The sequence below is a fragment of the Brachyhypopomus gauderio genome, chromosome 3 (genome assembly GCF_052324685.1).
Source record: "Brachyhypopomus gauderio isolate BG-103 chromosome 3, BGAUD_0.2, whole genome shotgun sequence".
In the NCBI taxonomy this organism is placed as follows: domain Eukaryota; kingdom Metazoa; phylum Chordata; class Actinopteri; order Gymnotiformes; family Hypopomidae; genus Brachyhypopomus; species Brachyhypopomus gauderio.
The window spans coordinates 26,792,166-26,812,114 of record NC_135213.1 but is presented as its reverse complement, the minus strand read 5'-3'; the positions used below and the strand labels follow the sequence as shown (position 1 = coordinate 26,812,114).

General features: G+C 41.4%; 1 protein-coding gene across 1 annotated transcript; it reads right to left on the bottom strand.

Annotated features, from left to right (window-relative positions):
• Positions 1-485: 485 nt before the first annotated feature.
• Positions 486-14,512, bottom strand: prkg2 (protein kinase cGMP-dependent 2). Its single transcript, XM_077000813.1, has 19 exons — positions 14,301-14,512; positions 12,077-12,576; positions 11,461-11,627; positions 11,228-11,341; positions 10,340-10,445; positions 9,832-9,895; positions 8,176-8,253; positions 6,201-6,295; positions 5,963-6,031; positions 5,754-5,852; positions 5,409-5,556; positions 5,094-5,230; positions 4,589-4,678; positions 4,074-4,215; positions 3,800-3,963; positions 3,194-3,316; positions 2,999-3,061; positions 1,944-2,010; positions 486-1,834 (listed from the first exon to the last, which is right to left on the bottom strand). The coding sequence occupies exons 2-19, from the start codon at positions 12,556-12,558 to the stop codon at positions 1,739-1,741; spliced, it is 2,304 nt and encodes a 767-aa protein (XP_076856928.1). The 5' UTR covers positions 12,559-12,576; positions 14,301-14,512; the 3' UTR covers positions 486-1,738.
• Between the last annotated feature and the right edge of the window lie 5,437 nt (positions 14,513-19,949).

Genomic DNA, 19,949 nt, shown 5'->3' with positions numbered 1-19,949 from the left:
TCAATAATTTGATATGTTTATAAATGTGATATTAAGTCCATAATGTACAATCATTCTTTCCTGTTAATGCTTTATATTTACATAGAACTAATGCTATTATTATTTCTAATGCATGTTAAAAATGTTTGTTATACACATGCAACCATGAGGAAGAAAGATTTGCATATATGTAAAAGTGAGCAATTATCTTAATATATATCACAGAAATCCCAAAACATACAGAGCACTCCTTCAATATATGTATAATATATTTTTATAGAATGGTTTCCTCTGACACACTGTGTAATCTATTATGTAAATTATTTAGGTGCTTGTATAATAAGCTTCATAAGAAACTATATTTGTATATGGAACTTTTGGAAACATTTATTTATTTTATGTATGTGGCATATCTTGTCATTCTTGGGGGGACTTCATCAAGGTTGGGTTGCAGCCTTAACAAATAAAGCAAGCAAACAATGAATAATATGAATGCATTTTATCACTGTTGGTAAAAACATTTTTAATAGGTCTTCCCACTTGTAAGAACACCTCTTCAGAACGTCAATAAAGTTGTACATATTTCAGTCATATGACTTTTTATTATGAAAGTACAATATTAGGTTAAACAGATGAGCAGTCTCCCCTCTGGCAATATTGTGAAAGATGGTTGAATTGTGGCGTAATTCAAATTGCTAAGAACATAGATATCATCGTGTTCAGGAGAATGTGCTCATGAGTTCACTTCAACATTATCTTAAAACTTGTCAAACAATAACGTTGGTCTTTATATATCTCATTTTATTTAAAGCCACATTTATACTAGAAACACTGCTGATAAAGGACAAATATTTAACAAAGATGGTCATGGAAATGTTTCCTTTACATTTTTGTAAGAATTATTTGGCCTCTAAGAGAAATGCACCCAATAGCCTCTCTTAACAGCAACTAAAATAAAAACATACAAACCTAAGAGCATTTAAGTGTAAAAACATTTTAGAAAATATCTTTGGCTCACATGCAGAGGCAAGAAAAAACTGAACACAGCACTGTGTAGGGTCTAGAAAGTCAGTTTCTCACAGTTCTAAATATATTCATTTTTACAAAAGTCTACTCAAATTACTGAAAACTGCAGCTGAACTCCTGTCCTGTGGTCCACCTCTGAAACCACATCACTGACGTTCACACCCACAGGTGGTTCTGGAGTTCAAGAGTTCAACACTTGGACTGCTGTCTCTTCTAAAACCAGGCACATCTCACCTTCTTGCTTGTCCACAACATTTCTCCATGTCAAAAGGCAAATATTACCTCTGGTTTCACACCATTCCCCATGCTGCCCAAAAGTCCATGACTGAAATACAAAGAAACCCCTTGGGAAACCCCTTAGGAGAGCTCTGGGGATAGGTCCATGCTGCACTTTACCCAACATTTCAGATCCATAGTGTCTCTAAAAAAAAGTGGACAAACCAGGCTAATGGGACAAATCATTTGAATTGCTTTATCATGTGAACCAAAACTGAACAAGGCAACTGACGTTATCCAAACAAGACAGGCCCAGTTTAACTCAAATGCCACATTCCCTCCTCCAGTGTGCCACCTACTCCACCACAAACATGGCTTGGCTATGAAGGCTGTGCTTTGTGAAAGAATGTTGTGGCATACACTGTAATTCCAATGGCTTTATGGTTGAAGAAGCAACATGCCAGAGGAGGTTTGGCACTGGATCACACTGAGGTAAGTGATGGTGGGGTGAGAGAGGTTAGAAGTCCATATCCCAACCAGAAAGTTCGTCCGGGGGAATCTCATCTTCAGGTGGATAGCTATCAAAGTAGCTGTGGTCCATAGGCCCTTGCAGCTGGAAAGAAGATGAGGGCCAAAACTCACAGTCCTTTGCAGTACACTGAAAGACTAATGAACACATGCTGAACCCTGTCAGCCAAACAGTAAATCGCTGCTTTTCTTACCTCTCTTTTTAACGGGGATGTCAAAGTTCTGTCTTTCAGGCCACACCAGCTGAAACCAGTAAACCACCTACATGGCAAATAAAACCACAATGACCTGTACTGTCTACTTGTTTCTGTTCAGTAGCACATATCTTTATACCACCTTAAAAACAGAACCTTCCAAATTTGCCCTCAGTGCAACAGTAAATACTGATTTCAGAGTCAGCATTCAAAATAGAGCAACGACAAATCGGCTGTGAATGTTTGACAGGAGAAAAACTAGAATCCTGTACGATACAGGAGAAGTCTTAGAGGAAAGAAGACATTCTTGTTGACTATTACCAAACCATCTGCCTGGCCAGGGGCTGTGTACTACAAATCAGATCAAGGTCAGGATTGCCCACCAGGGCGCGCAGAGATCAAGATCCATCTGCTCAGCTTTACGCATCAATTTGATTATGATGCTCAGCATTGTGCCCAGAATGTGCAATAATGATAAGAGAAAAAGAGATCCTTCTGTTCTTTCAGTGGATATTACCCATCATGCACACAGGTCTAGACAGAGGACACCATATTAATGTATAAAAGGCAACTAGCAGCTAAGAAAATATATGGCCCATTTATGTCCACAAATAAACACTTTAGCATCTACATTATTGGTAAGCCAAATGTAATAAAGTGTCTACTGTGATACCAGCTGTGACCAGCACTCCAGTATGCTAAGCACCCATCATAAGTTTAGGTTTGACGTACTGTACATATAATGAAAATGACACGAATTACAAAAATAGTGGTTTAATTATAGAGGTAAATTGTGGTTTTGTAGAAGTGAAAAATGTTCAATCAAACGTTTAACAATCGATAAACCTCACAGTAACCTCAAAAGAGCAGGAGACCCAACTTCCCCTAACTCCACCCATGAGTTTAACCCTAAATGTTTTAATGCCTTCCTAAATTGAGTCCAGCTGTAGTGCATTGGAGCAGGTACGGAGATAAACCTCCCTCTTCCAAGCTCCAACAATCAGGCCATTGTTCACAAGCCACCTGCCAGCGGGTCTGTGAGTGTTTAAACTCACCTGTGCTTCTTGATATCCGTTATTCCATTCTTCATATTGCCAAGACGCTCTGAAGGGTTTTGTCTATGGGGCAAAATGAAGAGATGCGGTATATATTCATCTATCCTCTTAATTTCCATACTGAGGTCCTCTAAGGTTGAATAGAGAAAAGATCATGTGCACTACTGGCTTTGGGTTATGTCTTATGGGTCTTACTTGCAGAGCTTTCGAATAAGGTCCCCTGGCCTCTTGGTTATGGTCTTTGGGAAGTCCATCTTTTCCATGCCCTTCAGAATGAAAGTGTATGTCATCATTTGATCTGAACCAGTAAATGGAGGACTATGGAAGAAACCAGACAAAGAGTCACAAGAGTCATGAGTCTGGGGTACAGTGAAATCATACAGTGAAATCATACAGTGAAATCACAGCATCAGGGTGCAGAGTAACCTTAGCCTTGCACAACCATCCATAAAATCATGTCTCACATTTCAAACAGGCTCCTTCAACAAAGTGAACAGTTATTTTGCCAAAAGCAGGTAGGAATATCAAAAACAAGCAATAGCTTAAACAGAATATCACGCGGTGGCTGTTTGCATAAGGTTTTGCACATACACGTTGAAACAAATGGCTGGGTGCACAGCTTGTGATTCTTTCTGGAACTGAATGGAGAATTTAAATGCTCCACTTCACTGGCAAGATTTAAATTCCTTGCCCATGATAGTTAGTTAGTCTTGACTAATCCAATAAATGTTTGATCCGGTTAATTAAGAGATATTTGTATACATTCTGGACTAAAAGCATGTTGGTGTTTGAAGTACAAACCTTCCTGTCAAAAGTTCGAAGATCAGGATTCCCAATGACCAGAAGTCCACACTGAGGCCATGGCCTTTATTAAGAATGATCTCAGGAGCAACGTACTCAGGAGTTCCACAAAACGTCCATGTCTTCTGGCCGCTCTTGATGGCCTTTGCAAAGCCAAAGTCAACCTGACACAAGATGGTAAACACTGCAGTGTTGCTAGTGCTATTCTTTGTTTTGTCAATACAAAACCATAAGCATTTATCACAGTTCTCTCCATCTTATTCACATTTCTTACCAGTTTTACATATCCTTCTGAGTCCAGCATAAGGTTCTCAGGTTTCAGGTCTCTGTAGATGATTCCTTTGTTGTGGAGGTATTCAAAGGCTTCAGTAACACAGCCCACACAGAACTTCCCAGTGTTCTCATCAAAGCTCCCCCTGTACAAATACGGGATATGTGTACACACAGGCTTTGTAGTAATCTATACTACTATAAAGGATGCTGTGTTCTGGGATCTACTACAGCAATTTAATGAATACATTACTGGAGTTCAAAAACAGCAACCGTAAGTGATTACACACGTCAAAAGATTGTCATAAGTTATTATTGCTTACAATGTCCACAGACAGAACTGTCACTGTGGTGTAAGTACTGTTACTGAACAGTACTTACACCAGTACTGTTAGTACTGTTACTGAACAGTACTTACACCACATAGGAATAATTAATCTAAGGTGAAAGAAACTTCATTGGTTCTAGTATTTGTACTGGTTTCTTCCATTCTGCCTATATGATCCATGATAAACTAACCGGTCTCTCAGCAGACTCCAGATCTCTCCACCCAGACAGGCCTCCAGCAGCATATACACATACTTGCTGTCCTTGAATGTGCGGAACATTCTGGAAAAAAAGAGAATGGATAGTCACGAAGTGAAAACGTGCTAAACTATCAATGTGTGCTATCCAGTATTGGATCTCAATACAATTAAATAAAGAATATATAATGTAGTAATTTCTGATAGTTATATTAAGTTGAATAACAATGATATGTCTGTATGAATACAACCGATGAGACAGAGCTTTCTTGGTCTCTTTTTTGTGCATGAATTGCTCATCATTAGCTAATGTTATGTTAACATAGCTCTCATTACATGTAGTAGATCAGTGTTTCCTGTGTAAATGTTGTAATTATATTATCTGTAATGTCCCTGAAGTACCATCATACCATCAATGGCAGCCTTCAAATAATCTGCTTGTACAGGGTCTTTGACACTGCAGGATGGTATCTTTTCAGTCTCAGGTTCCTTGAACCTACCTGACGATGAAAGGACAGCAGGTGTCGCTGAGGATCCTCCTCTCAGACAGGATGTGTTCCTGCTGCCTGTTGTCCACAATGTGATGCTTCTTAATGCACTTCAGAGCAAAGGTCATGTTCTCATTCTTCACTTTAACCTACGAAGCACCCAAGGAACAAAACTGTCAAAACACGAAATCTCCTCAAAACATATTTTCTTATCACCTCACATCTCTTAAATCTGCAAGGAGTGCTGATTCATTTAATTTCAATTATACCTATTACAATTACTATGGATATAGGTGACCATCGAATGACAAATATAGAATTGCTCACCAGTTCAACCCTTCCAAACCCCCCTACTCCTAGGGTAGCAATGATCTCCAAGCTACTGAAGGATATAGTGGATGCAAAGTCTTTCTCTTTGAGATTTATCCCATCGACTGACAAGGGTGAGCTGGAAGGAGTGCTACTGCCTGATCTTCTACAAAATACCAGAAGAAGTGATGGCAACAGATTGGTCAATGGGTGATATTTCTTTGCAAGATCTCAAGAGAATTGATCAATTGAATCACTAAAAATCACATCTTGCCACAACCTTGAACACCTAAGCCACTTTCTGTAGTTCTTACATAGCAGTTTGAGTATTTCAGATCAATCAGGAAAACCTGCAGTGATTACTTTGCATTTCTCTTCTTATCATCACGGGCTAAGGTCTCAACGTAGCCTTGAAGGTGCTTCTTCAGTTCATCGAAGGTGCCGACGGTTTGAGTGAACGTTCTGGGGGGATGTGCAAAAAGATTGTAAGCAAACAAATAATGGAAAAACGTGAATTGTGTAAAGCATATAGCTACTGTAAACCAAATTGGGAAAAGGGCCTGTACTCTTACTCTCTGTCAATGACGAGGCATTCCACGCCATCCTCATCCGCAATTATATTAGCTGACCTGAAGTCGTCACTGCACAGAGGTTGAGGATGACATTATGTTGAATTCTTGGCTCAAAACCTGGTGGAGCTTCTCCAGGATGATGCATTAATTTTATCAATTATTTACCAGTTATGATGTTACCTGCAACATCTCTAACAAGGGAAAGTAATGTGTGACATAAGTGTATGAAGATGTTTACCTGATGAGAGCCTTCTCCCCAAAGTAATCACCCTTCCCCAAGGAATTGATCACCTGTGGATCCTTTTGATCCTTTGTGCTTTGTGTTACCTTAACCTGGGCGGGACAGAGTCAGACAGACGTAACATGATGTATAGAGGATATATGGCTCAAGAAGGTGAAGTTCCATTAATATGCATAAGAATAGAATATGCAACATCATAACATCATACTGTAAGATTAATATATAACCACTATGGATTACAATCTTGAATATATATATATATATATATATATATATATATATATATATATATATATATATATATATATATATGTGTGTGTGTGTGTGTGTGTGTGTGTGTGTGTGTGTGTATCATATATAGACTCAATCTTTAAGTCTAGGTTGAAAACTTACTCATTTAGTTTAGTATTTGGTAATTAACGTGCCCCTTAGATAAAGGTACAGATCCAGGGGTTCATGGGTGAAGTGTTTTATAGTAATCTGGAGCGCTGGTGCTGTCATCCTGTCACTGCACGTGGTCACTCAAGTTACTTTTTCCAAATGGCTGCCCTCCTACCTGAGAAATACTGAGATGAGGATTGACAAGCCTTTCCTCCTATCCACCCTGGTCTAGCCACCTCCTGTCTAACCAGTTATGATGAAGGATCAACTCACTGCCCTGGTCCCTCTCACTACCCTGAATTCTCCACTGCTATGACTGTATCTCCACCCTGGACTACCATTACTGACCATCAAGAAGTCTAGGACTCTCAAGAATAAGAATTACATAGAGAACATGTGTATATAAATACACACAATGATGAGAATTACTCCCCCCCGAATCTTGGTTCCTCTCAATTTTTCTTCCTCACTTCCTTAGGGAGTTTTTCATTGCCACTGTCGCTCACTGGGGGCTTGGACTCAGACACTTGTAAAACTGCCTTGTGACCAGAACGGTTGTAAAAGGCGCTATATAAATACATTTGACTGATTTTTGATACAGTGGTAATTGAATTTGAAATGACTAGGAGGTGCAGAAAGTAGTCAACACTGATGCTGGAGTATTTATGCCTGTACTACACATCCATATCATACTAGGTAGTATGTAACCATATCAAAGCCCATTTTTTATGTATGTTGCCTATTTCCGTATTCTGTTTTTCACAGCTTCATCTATGATGGGGCGTCCAGTTCCTGCTTGCTCCTGTAAAGTGATCCATCACTGACCCTCTTGACCCAATGGGCAGCTTTTCGGTGGCTAACGCTAATGGGCTTTAGTCCCAGCACGCCAGCTTGGACAGGGTGGCGACAGGCTGACGCAAAGCACCATTTCCGGCACTTAAGTCCCCCTCAGAAAAGAACACATATGTCGGCCCCCTCCAGGTCAGAACTGACCATGCGAGCAATGCCTGCTGGGAGGAGCCGCGCCTGGACACCTCATGCTAAACGGTTCACCGTCTCTTAACCCCTGCAGTGTTGGGTTACTGATTTATCTTAACACATTCTGACCCCCCGCAGAAATGGACAAGCATTTCCTATGTAGCCCCTGGGAGAGTCTGTGTTGTTGTGGGAAAGTAACCACAGCAGCTGACTTCAGATCAGTGTGCTTATAGTCTTTGAATGTTTAGGCTTCAGTAAGGGTGCCTGCGATGAGCTACAGGGAGCAACATCTAGCACTTTAAACAATGAATAATACATACTATAATCTTCACTCTGCAGACGTGAGTGCCAGTAAAAATGATTTTATTGGACTAATGCATTCATAAGCTATCCTACAGCACACAGTGTAGAATTAGACACTCTTTTCATATATTATAAGATCATGAGCATATAGCACTTGAGTAGTTGAAAGCGATGTTTAACATGCATGATTAGTCTCCCTTATGCACTGATTCTTATCAAATCAGTATCAAAACATGACAAATTATGTCATCTCGTGAATCTATTAGTCTATTTAAACAGAAGTAAACTGTAATAAGACTGTAGATAATACCTTTCCATTGGCAATGATGTAGAAGGTGTTTCCTTCCTCTCCCTCCCGGATGACATAGTCACCTCTGTCATAATACTCCTAATGAGGAAACGCAGCAGATGTCATTTAAGTATTGATTTCCCATTGAATCACAGCAGTCTTCTTCCCGTAAGCAACATCCCAAAAGGCCCTGCAGGATGGCAGCACTATGACCCCACAGGAAGTGTCCTGCTGCATAATGACTTCTGATAACAATTATGCTTGTTATAAGCAAAATAAATAAATAGTATAATATTGTTCTAAATGTGTATTATTTGAAGGAATTTTCTATTATTCTAAATAGGAAAGGAGAGACCTTCTGCACTTCTGGGTAGACTTCAATAGTCTTTATGGCTTTGCATGGTCCCACAAGAAATGGCAAATAAGGATCTGCTAGTCTGGTTGAACCTGCTAAGCTCACAGGAGCTTGTATTTACAAATATTGTAATATATACTTTTCTCATATTCTCTTAAAATGACCTATAAAGTAGAATGTATTTCCTGTAGTTCCAAGGTCATTGTGTGATTTTGCTTCCTGGATTTAAGCCACTGACGAACATTATATGGAACATTTCACTGGTGTTGTGGAGATCACCTGGCGGAACAGGTAGAGTAAGGGTCTAACAACACCAAGGTCATGGGTTCAGTTCTCAAGGATAAGTGGATACATATGCACACATATGTTTGTTGTTTTAGGGGTGGCTCAGACGACTGATATTTCATGCAAAATGTCAAATATAAATTTACATTATTTATTAGCCTAATATAACAAATGTGCTATTTTATGAATACACAATTAATAAATCCATAAAAAATCCATAATTTTTCAATTTCAGTTTCCTGAATGCCACCAAAGGGCCAGTTGTACTCATCTGAGATAAGTATGACTGCTTTTGTTACTTCCATGACCCAACCACACGCCATCTTGGCATGACTCTGCTGTTGTTTCATCTGAGAAGTTCTCCAGGCGTACCCTGGACCTCTTTACTCTACCATCTCCAAAACGTTTGTCCACTCCAAGGTTCTCTCACCACATTCCATTCCCCACTGTTTAATGATACAGCCCCACATTATCTGCATTCTGCAGTCCGAAACATCTGGGCCACTATTGAGTTACACCGCTTCCCGTCCCCCCGGGACAGAATATAATCAACTCCATCGGAATGATTGAATAACAGAATTTTTCCATTCGACCCTGGGGACCAACAATCGAGCGGTATGTCCTTGAAGTTTTTTACTTCGGGAGGTGGGGAATGTGAAGAGGGTTATTTGACACAAAGCTGACAAAGCCCACACGCTTTCAGGAAAACATGCTCTCGGCCCCTCGAATAAATCAGTCAGCAGAACCAATCCGTGTTCACATATGATTTTAACAAATCACAGCCCAACTCCAGCTTTTTCCCCTCAGACTGTCCAGCAGGAACATATTCATTTGGCTTGAGTCAAATAGACATGGAAATAATATTTGAGATAATTACATAAAAACAAACAGCTATGATAACAATCTACAGGACCGTGAGCCTGACAGAGGTCATATTTGTGCTCCCCACCGCAAGGGTCACTGATGGTTGGGGTGGCACTTAACTGATTGTATTTTACAGGGTATCCAATCAACAGTGAAAAGAGATCTTTACTCACCACTTCCAAGCAGTCAACAATCTTAGTCAATTTGTCCTCTGGTAGACTAGCCAGAAGTGAAACACTGGAATTTGAAAAAAAGAAGAGAGGCAATCAGTCTTCCAAACTGATCATGAACTGAACATCTTTCAAATAGGGATCTTTCTGTGAGAATATGTGGTACCCAGGTAATAAGGAACAGTTGTGTTTATTTCGACTCAAATTAGATTACTTCAATTATTTATTTTTTCCTACTAACATGACTAACTTAGCTTTCAAACTTAATCATTCCAGTGGGTTTCACTCATGTTTTCTATCTAAATTGTATATACAGGGTCAACAAGGTCATTTCAAGCATAACTCTAGGCCAGCTCAACTGAACTCAGAGCCGTAGAACATTCAAACATGCTTCACTTGATGCTTCATCTCGTCTAGAATCATCTAATCTAGAACCATCTCTTTTAGACCCATCTCCGTAGTGACTGTGGCAGTGTGCAGTCATATAGCCACGACACGCCGGTCCAATCACCTCCTGAGGAAGCTGCGGTGCTGCTCGTGCCGAGCCTCGGCAGTCATTCGCATGACCTTGTGGAAGACCTCGCGGTCCAGGACCCAGGTTCTGACACCACTGCTCGCTGGAACCACAACCAAAGAGAGGGTGAAGGAGACCCCACAGTTATGATGCTGCTGGGACCACAGATTAACTTGAGCCACTAAGCAGTCACGATGAAACATCATGTGTTTCCAGAAGGGTGCTTAGAAAGTGCTTATGTTTAATTGTGGTGCACCAAATTAAATGGAAGCCTATCAAACTGAAACTGTGGTTGTCACTGATTATGGGGCAGAGTATTATTGTACAGTGATTAAACTGAGTCTCCCTGACAGATCTCTCTAAAACATCTTGAGGATGTCTTTCAGAACTAAGGAATATGGTGAGTGAACTTTTGAAAGGTAAAGTATAAATTCACTTGGAGATAGTGGTTTGTGCCAGAAAAAATTACATTCTGATATGTCCAGAAGCTTTGAATTGCAAATAAACCTGGAGTTTATAAGGGACTTCAGTTGAAGGCCAGAGACATACATGGATTAGAATTCTAAATCTGAAATATCCTATATTTCTGTAGTCACCAGGTTTGACACACAAATGAACTGTTATTCAAGCACAGTTGGAGTTTTGTCTAAAAATACTTTTTTTCCTTGAATTTGGTAGAATTGTCTGGAAATTGAACTAAGGACAAATAATGTCTTTCTACAATCTACCTTGAGGTTGTTTTTATATTTCCATAATTCACCATATTACTTTTTGCCATTTGATTTGCTTTTTAATAGGTTTCCTCTCTTGTTCAAAATACATTTAATAACATTTTTATCCTATTACACATTTTGAATCCCATTAAATGATAATGAACTCCTTCACCTTTAACTGACGCTGTCCTGGTACAGTTATATAAAATAGCTAATTCTCCAAAAGTTGTCCATACTGCGATTGATGTGAGCAATTTGTTGTTTTGATAGACGTCTAGGTTACCATCTGTAAGTAAAAATAAGAAGAGAATAGGCCTACTGAAACAGGTCACCTAGGGGTTAGGGTTATGAAATGTTTAACAAAAAGACTGGCACTTCTTTATTTGATTCCATGGAGATTCCTACCTGCCAACACAAACAGGTGGTTTCCAGGTTCACCTTGCTTGATGACGTACTCTCCCTTCTGGTAGGTTCTTTCGTACATGCACTCCACCATGTCTTTGATCTGCTGAGCTTCCAGCCTCTTCAGATACCGGTTCTTATTTAAGGCATCTGTTAAGAGCTTCTTCACACTGCCAGATATATAAATCATACATTCTTACTAATCAGCCAGTACATTTAGACTTCATATTACGTTTTGTTGAAGAGCAAAGAGGTATTCATTACATGATAACATGATAACATGATAAATCTTTTGCTGTGATCTTTTATAAAGCAAACAGCAGCTGTAATGTAGAGATCTCAACATATGTATGGAATAACTTAAGCATGTTCAAGTCTAAAAGCATGTGGCATTACACTCAGTTTGGGTCTTTTGTCTAATGTGAATTAACTGGACAGTAACTGCACTTTGTCCTAGAGCTCTAAACACTAAGACCAAATGCAAGTGATGTGTAAGTAACATCAGTGTTTGGGGGGAAAAGGTTGAGGATAAATGTTTTACATAACGCCTGGCCAACATGTTCTATAGACTGACATTTTTAAGTTATAAGTTGTTCGGGACAGGCATTGAAGGTCTAACCTTGGTTCTTTCCAGAATCGAGCACTCTCAAAGTAAAACTTGGGTGTGGTACTCAAGTCAAACGTCCTGGAAGAAGGTTCTGCAGACACTCCAGCTTTGGCTCCTCTTCTCTTGTTGAGGGCATCTCTGAGCAGACCTCCGAGTGGTTCACTGGAATGGGCCTTAGTGGGTGAGGACAGGAGTTCTGCATCTCCCTGGTTCTTCAGAGCTTCTTGCAGTTTGCTCAACTGGAGGCACTTGCTCCTCAAAGCGTCAGAGATGTCAGTAACAGCTTGGCTCTGGTGGGCCAGCTGCTCCTCCAGATGTTTGATATGAAGCTGCTGGGTGCTCAGCTCCTCGTCCTTCTTTCTCAGCTGGTTCTCCAGCTCCTCCACCCTCAGTCTGTGGACATGAGGAGCGCCGCTGGACTCGCCGTTGACCTTGGACTTGGACGAGCTGTTCACGTTTATGAAGGGATTCAGTTTGACAGAGCCATTTCCCATTTTGACACCAAGTTAAATCTACAGAAATGGACGACGGGAGATAAGAGATATATTATGTTAGCAATACCACTCATTTCTAATTACAGTGAACAAGCCAACGCAGATATCCTTGAGCTTCACACCAAGTTGTGTCACACATGACATTTTGGTTCATCGTTTGTATGGTAATGTGTAGGTGTGCTGTGCTTTTCCATTTCTGATGTGCTGCTGCCATTTGAACAGTACAGATCATTCTGTTTGATGGCAAAGGTTAGAGGACCCTTTTTATCTATCTATTAATGAGTCATCCCTCAAATGCAGAGAGAGAGAGAGAGAGAGAGAAAGAGAGAGAGAGAGAGAGAGAGAGAGAGAGAGAGAGAGAGAGAGAGAGAGAGAGAGAGAGAGAGAGAGAGAGAGATTTAAATAAAATCAGGGCCCCCAAAGTGATTTGGTCTACTAATCAATTATTCAGGAGGTGCACTGATATTTAATAGCTCTGGCTCCCCTGCATGGACTACACCAGTTTATGGTGATGTAATTGTTTTTGGTCGTTAGAGTGAAATAACACACTGACATAATAATACATTGACATACACTAAGGCCAATTTCTAGGAAAATATATAAACAAAACTGGACATTTTACACTGGATACTCCCACTCAAGCAAAAATGTTCAAACACAATTAGGCCTACAGTGTTTACTATAATCGAAATCTGACTAACCGACATAATGACGCCAACACACTTTCGCCATACAAAAAAGTAGTTCACATCTAGTGAAAGGCCATACACACAGAAAGAACATTACTGCTTGATGTATTGGGGTTGTAAATTCCATAGTACGATTTAATGTTCAGCCATCAGTTTTAACAAATAAAAGTCCTCAAAGTCTTTTTGAGGACAGTCCACTAAACGATTAGAACATCATGTTACGTATTTAGCTTGGCGGCGTTAGACTACAAAAAAATATTAAAATATGAGTACGTTCTAACTGAATACACCCTATTTCGTTTTTATTAAAGATTCAGACAATAAACATAATTGAATTCGGCAAGAATTATAACACAGGCTGTTACAAGCGGTTTAATATTCACGATTAATAATTTATAAAGACTATAAATTGTTTATGTCTGACAATAAGTGTGAAGATTTTAGAATTATGTTTGAATATTCAGTTTTAAAATTTTTAAAATTATCAGATTTTTTTCTATGAACGATGCACCTGCTTTAGGCTATGAATTCCGTTTAAGTAAAGTAATAATTTCAAAGAAGCTTTGTTTTCGCCCGAAATAAATACATTCGTGAACTCACCTTTTTGTGTTTACGATCTTGCGCGAATAAAGTCTCATATAAGAATGAAGATAAAAACGGAAAGACTCCGCCTGTGTTGGACACATTAGACAGCGTGTCTCTGTCCGCCCTGACAGACACCCTGCAGACACCATGATGACTGGGTAGATACACTGGACCCGAGCCAGAACAATCATGACGTTAACATATTTTCATTTTTAACTTGTGTGTTTGTTTGTTTTCTTATTCTCGTAGACTTTCACCCCGCGTGCAGTAAAACATTCCGGGACATTGGTGTGTGATTATCTAGTCGAAATATTATTAATGAAAATATGTTGGTCAACATAGGAAATAGCTTATTGTCGCGTTCATGTAGGTCTGTTCAAAGATAGAGATATTCATTCTTTAAACTCGAACCCTCTTGATATCGGGCATTTCTGTTTTGCAAAGCAGTTTGTCCCACAAGGAGAATACCTGTAAAGTCGTGATTCATGACTCATGATGTTGCTGAACTTTCTTTCCTGTTTGCAGATCATTCACGCTATTGCGTTAGCAGTTTAGCGTGAAGGTTGTTTCCGTTTCCCATTAGGGTTTTATCGTCCTCATGGCCAGGTTATAACCCTGATGTTATAAGCCTCATCAGAGAGGCTGTAGTGTCTGCCTGGAAACTCCTCCGCGTAGCTGCACACAGCTGCATCGCGCATAGGCCACCGGCACTGAATCTTAAATAAGATTTTGCCTCCAGCTGAGCAAACTGCAAGAATTAACGACAACAGCACGTTTTATTATATGTAACTATTCATGTATGTGTAGTGGGGGAGTGTTATGAAGGAGTTCTGTAATAAAACCTTTATCCCAGTAGATGGGATGGGATGCTAAAGCAGCTCAGGGTTATTAGTCAATTGATGCGACCTGGGTTCAATCGCCAATTAAAGTGAACCCACTTGCCACACTACTAATCCGGGTATGGTGTCATACCTAAAACTAGCCAGCAGATGGAGCCAAGAACAACTTATAAACGCCGCTTTCATACATGCAACCCCTCAAGCATAATTTGATTCCTTGCGCTTGGTAAAAGCTGTACCTCATACAACAAAACATTTAGCATTTTAACAATTGAAACATCTTCTGTCCTATAACGGTGAAAAAAAGTTTCAATTTTTTCTCGGCACTACAATTTATATCACTTCATCTCTTTTTATCGCTCTACAGACGCTCTAAAAAAAAACAAAAACTTTTATTTTGGTGGGCCTTCGTGTTATATATAAAAACAAAATTAGAAACATTTAGAAGTTTTACAAGAAACTTGTATTGAAATATTTTACTGCAAGATTAATTATTTACAGTAATAGGCTATGTTATTATTTCATTAACAACTTCAGTGCATGAACAACAAACAATTGTCTTTCTTTTCAGAACATTTCGTTCAGCACTTCACAAACAGATAACAGGTTGTATATAAATACATAAGCATATTACAGATTGTTATGTACTCAGAAAGGGTTTCCTTCAGTGCACAAAATGATGTATCCCCTCCATCAGAACAAAGAAAAAATGCCCGAGCTGGGTTAGGGTTAGGGTTAGGGTTAGGGTTAGGGTTAGGGTTAGGGTTAGGGTTAACCCGAGCTGCCCCTCGTCCTTTAGCCAGCTGTGTCTTCACATACACAGGGGCTCCCACTTTTTGCTTGGTGGTCCCACTGTGATGAAGTGGAGATATGCTGTATTTTTGTTGTCCGTTTGCTCCTGTGCTCAGTAATGATATTGTTCATGACACTGAACCCTCCCATCTCATCCTCTCCATATTTATTGCCATGGTCCCATTTCTCTGGGTCAAAGACTGCCATTTGGTTGATAATGTGTTGTAAGTCTTGTGCTCTTTTGTCTGTGTTTGTGAAGTTTTTCATTCAAACTCTCTGCCACTGCTTGAATAAACTGTTCAAAGGCAATGATACGAGACTTGCTAGCTTTTAACTGATTTGCCTTAAATTTCAGACACTTTCTCTGCCTGACACACTGTGTGTTGTCTGTATGTTGTCCAGGGTGTCTACTGAGACTTTCAATTTCCTTGACGTACATCATCATGGTTTGCCTTTTGGAGAGTTGTCCTCCTGTTCTGAAGAACTTCAGACAGGTTCTTTGGTTCTGTCAGAACATCTTCCATTGGTGCAGAAAAGACTTTTCAGAAAATTAATTAAGCACATAGAGTGCAGCCCTGGGCATTTTGCCCTCTTTGCTGTCCCTGTGTTATCTTCTGATGCGTCTCGGAGGTGTTGTGCTACTGCTGGGGATGAATGCCGATCTGCATTGACATCCCTGCATGAAGATGCCAGCAAACACTCTTCCAAACCTTCTGAGGTTGTGGGCACATTCACTCACCTGCCGCATGTTTTGTGGTGAGGCGTCAAGGAAGGCGTTGTTTCCCCAGTAGCATCCAGTAACTGGTCCACGGCCAGCTCCAGTCTGTGCTCACCTATTTTTTGCGTAGTGATGAAACATTCCTTGAATGACCACATGGGGCGATCTTCCCCGTTACCCACTGGTTAGCAATATTTACACCACGGGACGCTTTTACACCAAGGTACTTTACATAATGGCATGAGGTACAGCCAAGCATTTTGAGCATGTGTGGTAGAGTGAGATTGTTGGGGCAATCTCACTGGTTCCCTCCCTAATGATAAATTGCGGTGGAGCCGTGCGAGTCGCGGGGCAGGTTGATCCTGGTGTTATAAATAGCGGGGGTGTGGTTACTGGGGCAGACTCCCTTCTGTCATCCCACTTCTCCAGCACCTTTAGTGGTGCCAATTTATTGTTGTTGGGCCTGGCTTCCTTTGGTGGACCAGCTTAATACCGTCAAGTTCGGTGGGCGCGTCATGAGAATTGTTGCGCTGATCTACCGCAGGTGGGCAGTTGCTATATGCCCTTTGAGAACAACCTGGTTAGTCATCACGCTGTTGTGAAGAATTCGCCGTGGCTGTTGGAGCAACCAGCGGATTCCAGTCATAAAGGGGAGAGAATACAACAGCAATTTTCACCCAAAAAAATAAAGTTTGCGCGTGGCTCCAGTAGCCGGCAGTGCTGCTGTTTTGTTTGGGCCGTGCGTGATTCACGTCGTTCGAGTGATCGTGTGTTTCGTGTTTTCTATTTGTTTTCCCTGTTACGTGTTTAGGCTCAGTTTGGCGGCGACCTTCTTCTAGGTTTTGCATGTTTGATTTGGTTGAGTGTCTGGTTTTTGTTTCTTTATCCCTTTTTCGTTTGCAGTGATTTGGTGCTGTGATTTGTGTCGTGGTTTCTTTGAATGGTGTTGGTGCCAAGCTGCGCTGCAGGGCGTTTGGTTTTTTTGGGTGTGTTTGTGACTTATTGGTCTTCTTATTGTCCGGGTTTTGTTTGGTTGTTTGATTGTTTGTGCAGGGCAGGAGCTGCAGGCCGGACAGAGGCGGATGTCCCAGGTGGTGGAATCTCGTGCACGGGTGTGGTAGGGAGTGAAGAGTGTTGAGTGTGAGGTGTGGTCACGGTGAGCGTGCAGTATAGAGGTGATCTCGTAGCTCCCATCTTGATTGCCAGGGCCGCAGCCCTGTTCCCTCTTGTTTTGCTTGTCATTGTGAGTCTGTGCAAGTTATGTATTTTTATATACGATCCATAAAGTGGTCGAAGTATATTTTTATATTAAAGAAATCATTGAAACTACCTCTCTGGTCCAGTGGTCTTGAACTTGTGTCCTTTTCGTTAATGGTTTTCGTTTGTGCTGAGGCTTTCATTTGCCCCAGTATAATTCCTTGGGGTGAAATTCCCCTAGGTGGCGTAGTCGTGCATCTTCTTTTTGGGTTTTTGTTAGTTCTGCTCGCCACATTTTGGCAGTAGTCGGCAGGATCCACTGAGTACCAGAGACGTAGAGTGTATTAGTTTGTATGTTTTGGGGATTGATTATTTTTTTTTTCTCTTTTTTTTTTGATACAAAACAGCAGCATTTGTTTGAGGGACTGGTAGTTTGACCGGGTTGTTTTTGTGTTATAGCACACCTGCTATTAAAATGGAGGAAGAGATACAGCAGCTTCGAGACCTAGTCATGCAGCTTAAGGCTGATAATGAGCGATTACTCCAGGAAAGGGCTACTGTACCAACTGGTGCTAGTGTAGTTACCCCAGCTGTTCCTGTTGGTGTAAGTAATGCCCCTTCAACGGGTGCTAGTGTTACGGAGCGTTTGGTGGTTGTCCCTCGCGATCGTAAATGTTCGTTTTTTAATGGTAAGACTGGGATCGGTATAGTGGAATGGATAGAAGAAGTTAAAGCTTGTATGCGAGCCCGCCATCTCTCGGTATCCGATCAGGCTTTCTTTATTTTTGACCATTTGGAAGGGGAGGCAAGGGAAGAAATAAAGTACCGCTCTAATATAGAGAGGGGGGATCCAGCTAGCATTTTTACCATTTTAAAAGATCTTTACGAGTGCTCACAATCTTATGTAACATTACAGCAGGCCTTTTTCTCAAGAAAACAGCAGGAAGGGGAAACATTACAGGAGTTCTCATTAGCATTGATGGCGTTGATGGAACCGGTAAAGCAACAGGCCCCAGAGGGAATGTTAAACGCGCAGGTTTTACTTCGGGATCAGTTTGTAGAACATGTTTTAGACGGTGCTCTCCGTAGAGAGTTGAAGCAGTTTGTTCGGCAGCAGCCCACTGCCACATTGTTAGAGGTGCGTGGAGAGGCCATTCGATGGGAGAGGGAAGGATTGCCAGGGGGTGCCAGGGGACGTTGTCTCTCCCTACCATCTGCATATGGCTTACAGTATGGTGTGCAGGGGAGTCCCTGTTCAGTTTCACCCAGTGCGTCAAGGTCATCTGAGTTGCAAGAGTTGAAAGAGTTGATGAAGCGTCAGCAAGCTCAACTTGATAAGTTAACTCAAACTGTTGCTTCTTTGCAGACGTCCTCAGAACGTAATCGTCCCTCTCAACAAGGGCGTGTCATTTGTCGCCGATGCCAACGGCCTGGTCCTTTCGCAAGAGAGTGTGATGGGGAACAGGTGTTACACTCCAGTCGTGGCCCACCCTTAAGGGCAGCGGGGCCAGCTCACCCTCAGCAGCCAGAAAACTAAAGCCCACTGAGCTGCAGAGCCACAGTTCAGAAGGGATATCTTTGGGCTCCAAGCCAGGTACTGTTTCTAGGCTAATGTCATCTTGCCCCGAGATTGTAATTGGGGGCGTTTCAGTCTCGTCTGTTGGATACGGGTTCTATGGTGTCTACCGTCACCGAGAGCTTCTTTTTGCAGCAGTTTGAACCTTGGGGTCAGGACCGTCTCCAGTCCTGTCATTGGCTACAACTGCGGGTTGCTAATGGGTTTGATATCCCATATATCGGTTATCTGGAGTTGGATGTAGCACTTGTGCGGAGTTACCTTTTGGTCGCTCTGCTCTATTTGAACCTCCTGAGGCTGGGTTGCCAGCCGGGCTATCGGCCTCTTCCTGCCTAGTTCCGGTGGATAAGGGTACAGTGTATGTTCCTGTCGTCAATGAAGGAACAAACACACCTTGGGTTTTTAAGCAGTGTTCAGGTTGTTAGTCTTCCTACTGGGGTTATGGATGTTAGGTCCACCACTGCTGCAATGCGAACCTTTGTAGCAGCTACTGCTGTGCAGCCTGGAATAGAGGCTGTGGACTGATCGGCACTGACAGACCAGGAACCGAGTGAAGTGAAGTTTCTCCTACAGGATTACAATTCAGTTGTTAGCCCATGGGTGATCTGGGTTGCACCAACCTTATAGCACCTGAAATTCCTTTGTTGGATAGTGCACCAGTGTGGCAGAGGTATAGACACATTCCTCCATCCGAGTATGACGTCGTAAAGGCTCATATCGATCAGCTTCTCGAGTCTCGGGTAGTGAGAGGGAGTAGTAGTGTATGTGCCTCGCCTGTCGTGTGGGTGACAGGGAAGTATGGGAGTTTGCACATGTGTGTAGACTATCGGTTGCTTCATAGCAAGACCTGCAAGGATGCGTGCGGTCGGTGGGGTTTGTGAGGCAGACGAGCCACACAGCTCTGTGTCAAATGTACAGTTGGCCGTGTTTGGACCATGGCACTAGTGGTTTCTACATGGGTTCATCGTCGGGGCGACGATATTAAATGTGGGGGT

Bases quoted from the DNA above. Each gene is read 5' to 3' on its own strand.
- prkg2 (XM_077000813.1), bottom strand. From the start codon at position 12,558: ATGGGAAATGGCTCTGTCAAACTGAATCCCTTCATAAACGTGAACAGC. The intron at 11,628-12,076 runs GTTAGACCTTCA...TATATCTGGCAG, and splicing joins CGATTCTGGAAAGAACCAAG to TGTGAAGAAGCTCTTAACAG. The intron at 6,032-6,200 runs GTAAACATCTTC...ACCTCTGTGCAG, and splicing joins GGGGAGAAGGCTCTCATCAG to TGACGACTTCAGGTCAGCTA.